General features: G+C 35.7%; 1 protein-coding gene across 1 annotated transcript in view; it reads right to left on the bottom strand.

Annotated features, from left to right (window-relative positions):
* TDRD5 (tudor domain containing 5) overlaps positions 1-17,053 on the bottom strand; it is a 97,579-nt gene that overhangs the window by 45,463 nt on the left and 35,063 nt on the right. Inside the window, exons 5-7 of the mRNA XM_022556603.3 lie at positions 15,349-15,432; positions 12,263-12,319; positions 1,562-1,715 (exon numbers count right to left, since the gene is read on the bottom strand). Of these exons, the coding sequence (XP_022412311.1) occupies positions 1,562-1,715; positions 12,263-12,319; positions 15,349-15,432 (295 nt within the window). The remainder of the gene's footprint in view (positions 1-1,561; positions 1,716-12,262; positions 12,320-15,348; positions 15,433-17,053) is intronic.

Below are 17,053 nucleotides of genomic sequence, written 5' to 3' on the forward strand. Positions count from 1 at the left end.
TACACGTGTATGATGATTATAGGAGGCTGACACATTAAAACAGACCCCAGACAGACATAAAACCATAGTGGCTCCTAAAGAAATAAACTAGTAACTGTACAAAGATGTAGGTATGAGAATATTTACCACTGTATTTTTTATAATGATAAAAAAATGGATACTCTCTACATGTCCATTGACAGGAGACTGGTTAAATAAACTATAATACAGTTACATAAAATAATTATATGTAGTCAAAAAGGAAGAGATAAACTTGTATATACTGTTATAGAAAATTACCTCTATGAAGTATAAAAAGCAAGGACTTATATAATATTTATACAATACTGTTTTGTGGAAGAAAATTATACATATGATAAATAATTATAGAGAAGAGGTCCAGAAAAAAAACACTAAAACTATCACTACTAGTTACTACCTCTGCATTGCTGGAGTTGTTTAAACAAGCAAATACTGCTTTTGTAATTTTTTTCTAAGTGCAGCTAGGCTCACATATACATTTTAAAAAGTCTGGAAGGCTATATAAAAATTCTAATGGCATTTTTGGTGGGAGTAAAATGTAGAGAAATATTCACTTTTAACTTTTTACTCATCTGTGCTATCTGAATTTTTTAGAATGAATGTAAGTTATTTTAATCAGAAAAATTAACAAAGATACATTTACATTTTGTAAAAAAAAAAAAAACCACAGCTGTCCACTTTAGCCACTTGTAGAAACTTATAAAAATATAAGTATCATACTGTACTATAGATGGCAAGACATTACCATTATGGGAACTGAGGAAAGAGTATATGGGATCTCTCTGTGTTCGTTCTTAATAACTGCAAGTGAACCTACAATAACCTCAATAAAAATTTCAAAAGAAAAAAACCACTAAGCCAAACAAAAACAAAAGTCAAGTGCCCTAAATGCAATGTGATATCCTGGAGTAGATCCAGAAACAGAAAAAGAACAAAACTGATAAAATCGGAATAGACTCTGGAGTTTAGTAAATAGCAATGTACCAATGTTAATTTCTTAGTTTTGATAAACATATCATGGTAACGTAAGATGTTAAAATTAGGGGGAAACTGGATGAAGGGCATATGAGAACTCTACTATCTTTGCAACTTTTCTATAAACCTAAAATTATCTCAAAAATAAAATGTTTTTTTTTAAATTACAACTGCTGAGTCTCAGTGCACACCCATTTATTCTGAACGTCCATATATTTCTAAGAACCTCCATATATTTCTAAAAAGAGTTAAGAACCAGTGAACTATCTAGAGCTTCCCCCTCAGAACACCATTTCAGAAAATTTATTTCTTCAGAATTATTAAAAAATCTGGACAATGAAGAAAGTAAACTTAAAAAACTCAGATTTTAATACAGTAACCTCATTGCAACATATATCACCAGAAAGGAGGTCCTTATATACAAAACATTTCCAAGGCTAATGTGTGATCTGTTTGGTTGATGTGGTTACAATAATGCCTATTTACATAACCAGTGCTTTCTTTCTCCTTGTTCTTACAAAGACAATTAAAAATCAGGTTTGCATCTTATTGTAATTCAACTCACCAGGTGGTAGAGGCTTCATATCAGCATCAAACACTAGCAAGTCTTGTTCTCCTTCCCTGACCTCAACATGGAGAATGTCACTAAGAGCTCCAACAAGCTCGGTCACATTTAAGAAGCCCAGTTTTTTGGGTGAAAGTTGCTCTTTAAAAATTACCTGTCACCAAAGCAAAAACAAAAACAAAAACAAAACAAAACAAGAATATAACATATACAGATGCCCATGGACAATGCTTTAATTTGGACTTAGCCAAACTAAATTTGTAAGGGTGAGTTAACTCAGGCATTACAACAAACCCTTGCTTCCATGCAAGTATAATACAAACCAAGAGACCTATAATCCCTCACCATAAACTTCTAGGCCAACTTCAAGTTCCTTTTACAGCATATGTTAAATTGAAAAGAAAATTAAGGGACATTTTTACCTCTCATTTTTCACAATGTCTGATTATAAAGCAAAAAGTCTTTTTTAAAAAAGAGGGGAACACACAAAATACAAAAATCATAATAAAACTTGGTATTTCTCTATTTTCGGAGAAAGAGTATTCACTACCACTTTCCACATGCAATAAAATACTATTTTTAAACATTTCCTTAAAAATTTTATTATTTCACCCTGGAAATTGGGATAAATAGGCAGGTGTCAATGTATTTCCTATAACTGTCTGATTTTCTCGCCTTGGAAAAGAAGAAGAACTATACCAAATACAGATAGAAGAGAATATATATAAGATAGGTAACAAGTATGTTTGGTTTAAACTGCACAGTGAATTGGTAAGTTAGCCCTTGTTAATAAAGACGTCCCATTAAAATGTCTGAATTCTTAAACTTTTGTCTCCATAACCAAGGTAAAGCAGTAGAGCTAAGCATAGCTCTTGCTCTCTTCCTCTTGACTAGGTGTTAATAGGAAATAAATCCCTGCTCTGACTTAATCACCTTGGGGAAGACCAACAGGAACACAGAGGGCAAACAGTTCTAAAGGATTGACCCTTGACAAAGGGTGGGATTTCTGCAGTGCATACATCTTGTTGGTGTAATGCTCTGAGACCCAACTCAACTCTTTATTGACTTCTCCCAGGACACTTGTAAAAATGGGGCCCAGCGTCAGTCAAGTCACGGTTTAAAGGGTCATTAGTATCACACCTATAGCCAATCACAGATATCCCAAGAGAGAAAGAACTGGTAGAGGACAGAAGAAGGGTGGTGGTGAGTTAGATTTGGTACTTCTACTTACTTCCTTGTACATTACACATTATGGCTTCTTTTCTTTTTATGTTCATTAGTCTCTAATGGTTTCTTTACCTTCTCGGTAAGTGCCCAGTACTATGAATGTGCAATTCAGCTGAACACATAACTAGGTTGGGAAGGATTCTTTTTAATGTAAGTTACCATTTTTTTGAATAAGTGATATTCAGAAGTTTTAAACAGGTAAACAGCAAAAACTAAGTCTCCAGCCCACTCCCATCCCTCAGTTGACCAGGATATCACCTCCTCGGAGGTAACCATTACTACTAGTTTCTTGTGCAAACTATCACCAGCAGATTCTTGTGAAACTTTCCAGAAACTGTCAAAACTTGAACATGCATCATGCTTCAACATAATAGATTACACCTGTTGTATTTTTTATGAATTCATACGGAGGTAATTCCAAATCCTTATATGAAACACAGTTGAGTAATCCTATCTCAGAAGCAGTTTCTTTTAGTAAGTTAGTTTGGTCCATCCATTGATATGTCAGATACACTGCCCTAGGTCCTCTGTTATGCTTCTTTATATACTCCCAACCATAAGCAAGAAGGTAATTGGTGTATTTCTACTCCCACTCTCTTACTTCTCTTCCATCTCCAATCCATTCTGGTTGTTTTATTTTTTCCTTAGAGTTTATATTTATGCCTTCAAATATATGTATATATCCTATTACATGATTTCATTTCCTCATGGAGTAGATTTTGTAGATGATACACTCGTAGTGCAAACACTTTATTTTCTACAAATTGGCAGCTGGACCCAGTGGCTTGATCAGACTCATGCTCCACCCCTATGACAAGACTATTGGTGATGCCATGTTCTAAAAAGAGGCACATATAATGTCTGGTTGTCTTTTTTTTTTTCTCGGTGTTGTTAGGAGCCATTACTGGTCGATGCCTGATCTACTATTTTATTGAGAGGCTTAACATAGTGATATTCTAATTCTATAAATTCTTTTTTGTTATTTAGTTGGAATATTTTATAGAAATATGCTCCCCTCATCTGCTATTTGGTTAACCAGTCCTACCAGTTCATTCAGGAAAGTGAGGTAAGTGACTGGCTCTTTCTCTTTATTTACCATTTTCTAAGGTAATGAATTGGTTCTCTATCATCTTCCATGATAACCAATTAGTTTTTTTTTTTAATTAATTAATTTATTTATTTAGCAGGGGCTACTCTTTGTTGCGGTGCGTGGTCTTCTCATTGCGGTGGCTTCTCTTGTTGCGGAGCACGGGCTCTAGGCGTGTGGGTCCAGCAGTTGCAGCACGTGGGCTCAGTAGTTGTGGCTCGCAGGCTCTAGAGCGCAGGCTCAGTAGTTGTGGTGCATGGGCTTAGTTCCTCTGCAGCATGTGGGATCTTCCCGGACCAGGGGTCGAACCCATGTCCCCTACATTGGCAGGTGGATTCTTAACCACTGCGCCACCAGGGAAGCCCACCAATTAGCTTTTAATATCATATGAACTCATAGATGGACCTGGAGGTTATCATACCAAGTGAAGTAAGTCAGAGAAAGACAAATATCATATGATAACACTTACATGTGGAATCTAAAGAATGATACAAATGAATGTATTTACAAATCAGAAACACTCACAGACATAGATTATATAGGTTACCAAAGGGGAAAGGGAGGGAGGGATAAATTAGGGGTTTGGGATTAACAGACACACACTAATATATATAAAATAGGTAAACAACAAGGACCTACTGTATAGCACAGGAAACTATATTCAATATCTTGTAATAACCTATAAGGAAAAGAATCTGAAAAATATATATGTGTATAAACAATCATTTTGCTGTACACCTGAAACTAACACAACATTGTAAACCAACTATACTTCAATTTAAAAAATGGTATCTGTAAGTCCAATTATATTAATAATTTCACAAATGTAGTGGACTATATATTACAATTAATGAAGTTATGAGATGGAATGAAAAAGAAAGATGCAACTAAATGCTGTCCACATGAAATACATTGTTAGTAAAAAGATACAGATTGGTTGAAAGTAAAAGATGAAAAAGATATATCATACATACAGTAAGCATAAAAGAATCGAAGTGACTAAAAAAAACCAGGTAAAGTCAGAATTCTAGGCAAAGTGTATTATCAGAGATAGAGGGACATTTCATAAGGATAAACGGTTAATTAGGAAGACACAACAGTCAAATGTGTATTCACCTAATAATGCTTTAAGATAAATGATCTAAAAGTTGACAGAATTAATTATGAGTTAACTCCACAATTATAGGGGTTTTCTCTTTCTGGCATTTAATAAAATAGTCAAAAAAAATGAATAAGGACATAGAAAATCTGAACCACACTCTCTACCATCATGATCTGTTTGACTTTTATAGAACACTGTACCCAACAACTGCAGAATACACATTCTGTTCAGGTACACATGGAACATTTGCCAAGATGGACCATGTAGTTGGCCATGGAATAAGTCTCAACAAATTTCAAAATACTGAAATCTTACAGAGTATGTTCTTTAAGATGGAATTAAATTACAAATCAATACAATGAATTACCTAAGAATTAACCTTCCAGATAATTTGGAAATTAAACAGTTCTCTTCTAAATAACTTATTTTTTAAAACTGAAGTATAGTTGATTTACAACGTTGTGTTAGTGTCTGGGTGTACAGCAAAGTCATTCAGTTATACATATATATGTGTACTTTTTCATACTCTTTTGCATTATGGTTTATTACAGGATATTGAATGTAGCTAAATAACTTATTAAAGACAGAATCACAAGGGAAATTTGAAAATATTTCCAATTGAAAATGAAAATATAACATGTCAAAAATTGTGAGATGCAGCTAAAACAGTGCTCAAAGAGAAACTTATAGCTCTAAAATGCCTAAATTAGAAGAAAAGAAAGGTATAAAATCATCATTGACCTGAAGGTCTACCTTAAGAAGTCTAGAAAAGGGAGGAGTGAAGTAAAGTCAAAATAGTAGGAGAAAAGAAATAAGAAAATCAAGAATAGACATTAATAAAATAGCAACAATTAACAAAGCCAAATATTGATTCTTTGTAAGATCACCAAAATTGATAAACCATTAACTAGTTAAATTAGAAAAAAAGAGAGGACACAAACACCAATATCAGGAAAGAGATTATATCATTATAAATTCTACAGATACTGAAAGGACAATAAGGAAATATTATGAACAACTGTGCCTATCATTTGACAACTTAGATGGAATGGACAAATTCCTCAAAAGACACAAATTACCCAACAGAGGCAAGATGAAATAGAAAATCTGAATATCCCTGTAAGTATCGAGAAATGGATTTTTGTTATTTAAAAAAAACAAAAGAAAAACACCTCTCCACAAAAGAAGGGAGAAGAAGAAAAAACTGCAGGCCCATATGGTTTTATTGGTGAATTCTGTCAAACTTTTAAGGAGGAAATTATATTAATCATACATTGTTTCTTTCATAAAATAGAATGAGTTGGGGAGTATTTTCTATGAATACATTATCCTGCTACCAAAACTTGACATAGACATTACAAAAAACCCCAATTAGATCATGTTTATCATAACATAGGATAAAAAATATTACAAAATAATAGTAAATTGAATCCAGCAATATGTGAACAAGAGGGTATTTTCCCCCAGCAATACAAGGTTGGAGTAACATTTCAAAAGGAATTAACATAATTCACCATGTTAACAGAATAAGGAAGAAAACCATATGATCATTTTAGTAGATGCAGAAAAAGAATTACCAAAATTTAATACCCATTTGTAATCAAAACTCTCAGAAAAATAGGAATAGAATAGAACTTCCTCAACCTGGTAAAGGATAGCTATGAAAAACCTATGCTTGTCATACTTAATAGTAAAACGCTGGACACTTTCCTCCTAAAATCAGGGCTACCATGTCTGTTCGCACGGCTTTAATTCAGTGTTTTACTGGAGGTCCTAGACAATGTAATAAAATAAGAAAAAAATAGGCACAAAAACTTGAAGTAGTGAAACTGTCATTATTTGTAGAAAACATGATTGTCTACATAGAGTGTACTAAGGAATCCATGAAAAGCTATTAGAACTAATGAGTGAATTTATTAAGGCCAAAGTTAAGAATATAAAAAAGTTGTATATTAATTATATAGATAATAAAAATAATATAATATAGATTAGTATAATATAGATTAATATAAAAATGTGTTATATTTCCATATGGAGGCAGCAAACAATTAGAAAATGAAATTTTTAAAATTCTATTTACAATAGTGTCAAATTACTTGAAAATAAGTCTAACAAAGAAACATAAGACATCTGTACTGAAAAATACTAACATTGCTGAGAGAAATTAAAGAAGACTAAATGGAGAGCTGTAACATTCATGGGTAAGAAGCTTAGTATTGTTATTAATCTATAGATTCAGTACTGTCCCCATCATAATTCTTGTAGGCTATTTGTAAATACTGGCAAATCCATAAGTTTGTCATATATGAGAGTACATAAGGAGTTCAGTTCTTATGCACTCAAGTGATTTTTGATGGAGATGCCAAAGGAATTCAGTGGGGACAGGAAAATCTTTTCAACAAATGATGCTGGAACAACTGCTTATGTGGGAAAAAAAATGAATCTCAACCCCAACCTCACACCATGTACAAAAATTAGAGATATATCATAGACATAAATGGGAAAAATTCAAAATTAAAGCTTCTAGAAGAAAACTTTATTTACAATTTGGGGATATTTAAGAGTTTCTTAGAACACAGAAAGCAATAATCATTTAAAAGAAAATTGATAATGAGACTTTATCAAAATTTTACTATTTAGGAGACTCCATTTAAAAATTAAAAGGCAGACCACAGACTGGGAAGAAATATATACAATCATACATTTGAAAAAGGACTCATATCCAGAATACATAGAGAACCTTCTACATCTCCATTACAGAAAGCCAAACAGCTCCATTAAAAAAAGATTTGAACAGACACTTCACAAATGTAGATGTATGAGTGATTAATAAACACAAATGCTACTAAACTCATACGTTTTTGGTTCAAGTATAAAATGGTACTACTTTGGAAAATGTTCTGACAGTTTGTTATAAAATAAATGTATATTTACTCTTTGATCCAGAATTATACTCTTTGATCCAGAATTATACTCTTTGATCCAGAATTATTTATTCAAGAGAAATCAAAGCCTCTGTTCCCCCAAAAGACTTGTATAATAATATTTGTAACAGCTTTATGCTTAATAGCCACAACTGGAGACAACTCTATTATTTATTAGTACGAAAATGAAGGAAGAAATTGTGGTATATTCTTTTTTTTTTTTTTTTTTGCGGTACGCGGGCCTCTCTTTTTTTTTTTTTTGCGGTACGCGGGCCTCTCACTGTTGTGGCCTCTCCCGTTGCGGAGCACAGGCTCTGGACGCGCACGCTCAGTGGCCATGGCTCATGGGACCAGCCGCTCCGCGGCATGCGGGATCCTCCTGGACTGGGGCACGAACCCGTGCCCCCCGCATCGGCAGGCGGACTCTCAACCACTGCGCCACCAGGGAAGCCCCCTTCAGTGTTCTTCTAAACATTCTCATGTTTAGAAGAAAAGGGATTTAAAAGATAACATATTTTAAACACTCAAGGAAAAAAAATGTGAGCCAAGGATTTTATGGCTAGCAAAATTGACTTTCAACTATACAGAACTAGACAAGCTATTGCCGCCATGCAAGAATTGAAGATCCATTGTTCCCATGAGACCTCAAGGAGTCTACTGAACTTCAGGTAACCAAAATCACTTGAGGGACAGCAACAAAAGAACTGAACATGAGCACCACTTATAAAACTAAGACCAAATGAGGGTTAGAAAGAAGAGAATATAGTATATAATGGCTATATACCCTGACAATATAAAGGACAATTACACAAAATGGTAGAAAGAGAAGGGGTGAGCATAGGAAAAAAATGTAAACTGCTTTTATTAATTATACTGGTGATGGTAATGTGAGTACTGTTTTTCTGAGACTATTGAATAATGTGATATAGAGCAGCAGTCCCCAACCTTTTTAGCACCAAGGACCAGTTTTGTGGAAGACAGTTTTTCCTCAGATGGGGGGTGGGCATGGTTCAGGCGGTAATGCGAGCAGTGGGGAGCAGCAGATGAAGCTTCGCTCGCTTGCCTGCCGCTAACCTCCTGATGCGCGGCCCTGTTCCTAACAGGCCGCGGACCAGTACCAGTATGCCACCCGGGGGCTGGGCACCCCTGATATAGAGCATATTAACAATTATGGGAGGGCTTCCCTGGTGGCGCAGTGGTTGAGTCCGCCTGCCAATGCAGGGGACGCAGGTTCGTGCCTCGGTCCGGGAGGATCCCACATGCCGCGGATCGGCTGGGCCCGTGAGCCATGGCCGCTGAGCTTGCGCATCCGGAGCCTGTGCTCCGCAACGGGAGAGGCCACAGCAGTGAGAGGCCCGTGTACCGCAAAAAAACAAACAAACAAACAAAAACCAGTAGGTTAATTTAGAAATTTCCTGGCTCTTTTCCCTTAATACTACTTACATCTAAGACTTCTCTTTTTCTACTGTCCGTATCCTGCTCAATTTTTCATTACTGTCTGTAAGGGAGCTCTGGCTGGTCAGTTTCAAGAATTCACAGGAGCTATGATGCTCCAGCCCTATTCAACTCTTACCATGAAACATTCTCTGCTATTAGATAAGTCAAATTATCATCCAGTTTCAGCTGCTGTTTTCAAAATGGCTTGCTGTACATTCTAGTGAATACCTGATGGCTATTTTGCAATTCTTTTGTTCCTAGGTCCATCAGACATTGGCTCTCTTGCTTCCCTGTTTTCTCCTGGCACAGACATTGACATTGTGAGGCTCTTGTGGCTGCTGCTGCTTACTCTCCAGCAATTCTTCATGGGAGATATATTACCCAATTTTGTTATAAATATCGTCTGTGGATTTTTTGTTTTGCTATCTAGTTTCTCTGACTGTTGTTACGTGGCACTTCAGGAAGATCCAAAAACTATGCTGCCACTGCACTATCTTCCCTTCAATTAGCAATTTAACAAAGGATCTTGAAAGAATGGCAGGCGGGTGCCCAGGTATTTCAAGAGGACAAATCACACAGGTTGCTTTTATAACATGTTGGATAAATAAAGGGTTAGTAAGTGTTACTACAAGTTAGAATAAAGGTTAAATTAAATCTATACTTATTATGTATTTCTAATAATAATGTTGAATTTCTGCCGAAGTCTTTTTACTAAGAAGGGCAAAGAGCTTCCCTGTAACATTAAAAGCTTTGTTTTACAGATTCACAGACTTAGAGAATGAACTTATGGTTAGCAAGGGGGAAGGTGGGGTGGGGGAAGGATAGATTGGGAGTTTGGGATTGACACGTACACACTGCTACACTTAAAACAAATATCCAACAAGGACCTACTGTATAGCACAGGGAACTCTGCTCAATATTCTGTAAAAACCTAAATGGGAAAAGAATTTGAAAAAGAATAGATACATGTAGATGTATAACTGAATCACATTGCTGTACACTGGAAACTAACACAACATTGTTAATCAACTATACTCCAATATAAAAACAAATCCTATTTTAAAAAAAAGGTTTATTTTAATTTATCCAAGATTGTTGACTTTTAATCTTAACTCCATGAATTTTTATTACAGGAAGCTACTTTTGCTAAAATGTTAGTTGTAGAAAACTATTCACTTTGAGTTGTGAATGTAGCATAGGAAGTTTATTTTTACCCATAAATTTTGTGACAATTAAGTCATATTCTATTACTTTATTACTCTATTTTACACTTTATTCTTTTTATTTATTTATTTTTGGCCGTGTTGGGTCTTCATTGCTACATGTGGGCTTTCTCTAGTTGTGGCGAGTGGGGGCTACTCTTCGTTGCGGTATGCGGCCTTCTCATTGTGGTGGTTTCTCTTGCTGCACTGCATGGGCTCTAGGAGCAGAGGCTTCAGTAGTTGTGGCACACAGGCTCAGTAGTTGTGGCTCGCAAGCTCTAGAGCACAGGCTCAGTAGCTGTGGCGCATGGGCTTAGTTGCTCCGACGCATGTGGGATCTTCCCGGCCTGGGGCTCAAACCCATGTCCCCTGAATTGGCAGGCAGATTCTTAACCACTGAGCCACCAGGGAAGTCCCTACACTTTATTCTGTAATTTCATTTTTAGATAAGTGACTTGACTTGTTAATCCAAAAAACATCAAGACTCTTTGTTTTAGCTTTCTCTCATGGGCCTATTTGAAATAAGCTTCTTGGCTCTAAAAGATTCATTTCTTTAAATTCACAATGTGAAATTAAGTTTTCTCCATCACTGAGGGATGATATGCATCTTTTCTAAGTTTTCTTTTTTTTATTCTACTATGAGTTTTAACAGTTTTTACTATGTGGCAGGCACTGTTCTAATTACTTTATTTTAAGCCATTTAAATTGACAAAACTCTATAAAGTAGGTAATATTATTCTGACTTTACATATCATCTATGAAATAGCACATAGAGGTGATGTATCTTAACCATTATGCTATGTAATATCTCACAACATCCGTGTTCATATGCACAAATATGTGATAGTGTTCATGACATGGTAGTTAAGAGTTAGGATAGTGAAGCCAGACTGCCAGGGTTTCAAATCCTGGCTCCACCCATTATTGGCTACCTGACCCTTAGGCAAGTTACTTTTCTGTGCCTCACTCTGTTGTGAAAACAAATGAACTGCTATAAGAAAGGCATTCCAAATAGAGACTGGCACGCCTAACCATTTTTAAAAATTGGGTAGATGGCAGTATCTGAATTATCATTCTGCAATGTGATTTTTTTTCACTAAAACATAATTGTTCCAAAAATGATTCATGTTGCATGGATGAAATCTAGTTCATTTATTTTATCTGCTACATATTACTCCATTGTATAAGTGTCAATCTCAATTTATTTATCCATTCTCCTACTGATAGCCATTTAATTTGTTTCCAGTTTTTTACTATGCTGCAATGTGCGTGTCATATGTATGTCTTCATGTGCACATGTTTAAGAGTTTCTCTCAAGTGTATCTGTAGAAGTATTAATAGAACTCCTGAACCATCAGGGGTGCACATCCTCAAGTAAAGTGATATTGCCAAAATGCTCTCCAAAGGGGTTTTGTCCCACAAGCAGTGTATGAGTTATTCTGTTTCTCCATATCCTCACTGACAGTATTATCAGACATGAAAAATAACTTTTATTCTAATAATATAATAATAGTGGTAAAAATATTCTTCCTATGCATAATGAAGTACTTATTAAGAATCAGATTCTTAACTCTTTTAGTAAAGAAGAGGCCACCAAAATGCAAAGCAAGATGTTTAAGTTCTAGAGCATAGACTTGGAGGATCCAAGGAATAGCAACAAAATTTCTATCAATCATAAGCAAGCCATAAAAAAACATGGCTGGTGAAAAAGAAAACACTCACCTCAAACTCTCCAAGAAGTTTAGAAATAAGTAAACCCTCTGGAAACTTGGATACAACCTAATAAATAGAAAATTGAAATACAATATAAATAGACACCACTGGAATGCTGGGTGACAAAATATCAAAATAAGAAAGTATAAATTTAAAAAGTAACAAGGCAAAAATAACATTATTATTGAGTGAATGAATTTAAGTCACAGTATTGTTTTAAAAATCAGTTTCCAGGTTTTTTTTTTTTAATATTTATTTATTTGGCTGCACCGGGTCTTAGTTGTGGCATGCGGGATCTTCAGTGCGGCGTGAGGGATCTTTAGCTGTGGCATGCAGGATCTTTTTAGTTGAGTCATGAGGGATCTTTAGATGTGGCATGTGGGATCTTTTAGTTGTGGCATGTGGGCTTTTAGTTGTGGCATGCAGGATCTAGTTCTCTGACCAGGGACTGAACTTAAGCCCCCTGCACTGGGAGCGCAAAGTCTTAACCACTGGACCACCAGGGAAGTCCCAGTTTCCAGTTTTAAAAAAAGTTATAACAACCAAAAAAGGCAGTGAATTCCAACATTTCCAGAGTTGAGAAATCATTCTTGCATAATACTGCAATGCCACAACTCCCCAGAAATTCCTAGACATAGTTCTTTAGCTCAGCTAACATAATTAGCTTTAGCTCACATAAAATAAATATTCTATGGCATAATTTCAAGCATTCTAAATGGCAGAAAAGAAATGCAATGCACACTATAGAAAATGTTGGAAAACATAGTTAAGCAAAGATAGTAGCCATTGTTGTCCATATGCACATAAAAATACCTTTACTGAATATGAAAATAAGGTCATTACTTCTCCAGCTTTTTAGTATCATATCACAGACTTCTTTCCATATCAGTAAATATAGATCAACATGTTTCCTAGTGAAACTGAGCAGGACCCTGTTGGGCTCCTGGGCACAGAAGCCTTTCCATGTTCCCCGTTGCTTGTAGGGAACAGACTCCAGCCTCCATGACCTTACTGAGTTCCAAAGGGCAGATATGAACAGCTGCTAATCCGGGAAGGGAAGGGATGCAGAGTCAAGGGAGAAACAGCCAAGAAAAAACAGTGCAGCCTTGGAACAGGGTCCTGGTTCTGCCTCTAAGGATATACATAACAATGTCTTTAAGCTCTTCATAGAATTAAAACATAACAAATGAAAGATGTCAGCATTCTTCATACCAGAGAAGACCACCTGAGGCCAGACTAAAGGAACCAGAAAAACTCATCAAGATTACCTGAGACGAGATTAAAGGAATGCAGCCCCTGCACACACCCTAATCTTATCAGCAACCCCGCCCTTGAACTGTTGCCATAAAACTCCTCACCAAACTCCCCTGGGTTGGGACACATAGTTTTCAAGGCACGAGCCTGCTGTGTCCCCCTTTGCCTAGCAAAGCAATAAAGCTGTTCTTTTCTACTTCACCCAAAACTCTACATCTCCGAGATTCAATTTGACACAGGAGTACAGAGGCTGGGCTTTCAGTATCATTAGCTACAGTTTCTTCAAATAGTCAATATAATAAAATTTGTTTATTTAATTATTTATGGCTATTTCCTATTTCTCATCATCACAAATAATGCAACAATTATCTTCATACTTGCATTTTGCATACTTGTGCAAATATTTTTAGGATAAATTCCTAGAAGTGGACTTGTTCTATCCCAATGAGGTATAAAAAGCTTTGTGTTTTCCTAGACCTTTCCAGATATTATATCTTATTAAAAATTCTAATTCAAGCTTCAGAAAAATATAAAGTAAAACTTATTCCAAAATCCTATGACCCAGAGACAGTTGTTGCTGCATTTCAGAAAACATCCTTTCAGAAACCTTTTTATGCACATACATACTCACATTACAGTTTTTACATGAAAGGACAATACTAAACGTGCTATTCTATAAAACCTGTTTTTAAAGTCCAACAATATACCAAGAAGATACTTCCATGTAAATTAATCGAGATACACCTAAACCTTCTTATGAACCACATGATACTCCCTAGTTTGGGTGGATAATGTAAGCAATTCTTTTTTCAATGAATGCTTAATTTTTGTCTAGTTTTTTGTTACCATAAAAAAAGTCATATTGAACATCCTTAGATAAATAAATAATTGTTAATAAGTAAATAATTGTTGGACACTTTAGTCAAATGTCCAAACAAAAAAACAGGGCCTGAATGCACCAAGGTTTTTGCATTTCTCCCAGTAAAACCACAACAGCTGAAACAGAATAAAATAAGGCAGTAAGAGTTGTAACGATACTCTTGACCATTCAAATCAGAATTAACAGCTCCCACCAAAATTTTAAGCATACATACCCTTTGGCCCAACACAAAACAGCCAAAGAGCTTTCACAAATTAATGAGAAACAATGAATTAGGCCAAGGACATGAACATGCAATTCACATAAGAAATGTAAATGGCTATTAAGCATATGAAAAGATGCTCAGTGTAAAAATCAAGAGGTATAAGTTAAAACAACATGATTGGATAGTGACATTTTACTGTCAGTGGGAGTGTAAATTTGCTCAAACCTTTTAGAGGGGAATTTAGTAATATTTATCAAAACAAAAATATTCAATACCTTTGGCAACTCTACTTCTAGATAAATGTTCAAGGACATTAACTGCAGCATTTTTTAATAGCCAAGGCTAGAAATAACCCAAATGTTAATAACGGATCTCATAAATGAAATATGGTATACCAACACAATGGGATACCATGCACTGTTTAGAATAATACTTGACATACATACATATAAAACTGGTATTGGAAAGATCTTTAACTTTTAACAATGATTTACTGGGGTGAGGGGAAGAAAAGAGAATTTTTGGAGGAACTTACATTTTCTAAATAATTTTGAGAACATTAAAAATGTTTAGGAGTATGAAATTTATTTTTTTCTAATCTTAAAAGATTAGCCACTCCATTTGCAATATATTTGAAGAGATCAGGAATAAATATAAAACTAAAATATTTGTAGGCAAATTAAAATTAACCACAAATGATACCCAAATGTATAATCAATTATTCTCATCCATTTCCCAGAAACAGCAAACACTTACAAGTTTTATCTTATGTTTTAGCTCTGGATTGATAGTCCCTCCAGGTCCAGTTTGTGCAATAACTGATTTGAAGGTATTCTCCAACTATGAAAAAAAAGGGGAAAAAATTTTCAAGTTACAGTCAAAAAAAAAAAATAGGCAAAGATAAATCTGAACAGTATTAAAGGAAACATCTATCAAAGGAAACGTACGTCAATCAAATGGAAGAATAGTGTTCCTAAGAGGCACTGTAACATTTCATACCCTATAAAATACATTTAGAGTTGATGGACTCTTTTTTTTAATATAGTTTTTAAAATTTTTATTGGGCTATAGTTGACTTACAATGTTGTGTTACTTTCTGCTGTACAGCAAAGTGAGTCAGTTATACATATACATATATCCATTCTTTTTTAGAGTCTTTGCCCATATAGGCCATTACAGAGTACTGAGTAGAGTTCCCTGTGCTATACAGTAGGCCCTTATTTGTTATCCGTTTTATATAGAGTAGTGTGTATATGTCAATCCCAATCTCCCAATTATCCCTTCCCCACTTCTCCCCTGGTAACCATAAGATTGTTTTCTACATCTGTAACTCTATTTCTGTTCTGTAAATAAGTTCATTTGTACCATTTTTTTAGATTCCACATGTAAGCAATATCATATGATATTTGTCCTTCTCTGTCTGACTTACTTCACTCAGTATGACAATCTCTAGGTCCATCCATGTTGCTGCAGATGGCATTATTTCATTCTCTCTTTTTTTTAACATATAGACTTTTTAATGTAGAAAGGTTTGAGGGTTTTTTGTTTGGGTTTTTTTTCTTTTTGGCCACGCAGCTTGTGAGATCTTAGTTCCCTGACCAGGGATCGATTCTGGGCCCTCAGCAGTGAAAGAGGGGAGTCCTAACCACTGGACCACCAGGGAATTCCCTCGTCCTTTTTTATGTAGTTGGACTCTTTATAAAACTAAACACTGAAAATTTCCAGGATAATTAACATTCTCTATAACAATTAGATTGAGTCTTCAATTACAAAATCCCATACTCTTTTTTTTTTTTATGCTTTTATTTATTTATTTTTTACTGCATTGGGTCTTCACTGCTGCATGCGGGCTCTCTCTACCTGTGGTGAGTGGGGGCTACTCTTCATTGCAGCGCACGGGCTTATGTGGTGGCTTCTCTTGTTGCGGAGCACAGGCTCTAGGCAGGTGGGCTTCAGCAGTTGTGGCTAGCAGGCTCTAAAGCGCAGGCTCAGTAGTTGTGGTGCACGGGCTTAGCTGCCCCGCGGCATGTGGGATCTTCCCGGACCAGGACTTGAACCCATGTCCCCTGCACTGGCAGGTGGATTCTTAACCATGGTGCCACCAGGGAAGCCCCCAAATCCCATACTTTTACCCAGTAAAGATTTTTGTTACTAATTTTCTTCTGTTTATAAAATTATTCAGTGTTTATTAAACACATTATTTAATGCAGGTTAGAGATGGTATGGGATGGTGGAAGGTCCCTGGGAGCCAGGAATGCGAGTGAGCCAGGGCACCGCTGGAATGTCTTGCCTTAAGGAGACAGGAAGGAGAGCTCTGCTGTTGTAGTAGAAATGAAGAAGGACCAGTAGGGATACAGAAAGGCTCTGTAAATGTGAGGTCAGCACGTGGAGAGAGTTACTATCTGATAGCTTCAGTATTCTCTCTGTGAGTTCAGAAGCAAGGCCCACTCCTGAGAACAGC

This window comes from Delphinapterus leucas, chromosome 1 (genome assembly GCF_059928025.1).
Source record: "Delphinapterus leucas isolate spDelLeu-1000000601 "Yukka" chromosome 1, BTC_Dleu_Yukka2, whole genome shotgun sequence".
Lineage (NCBI taxonomy): Eukaryota > Metazoa > Chordata > Mammalia > Artiodactyla > Monodontidae > Delphinapterus > Delphinapterus leucas.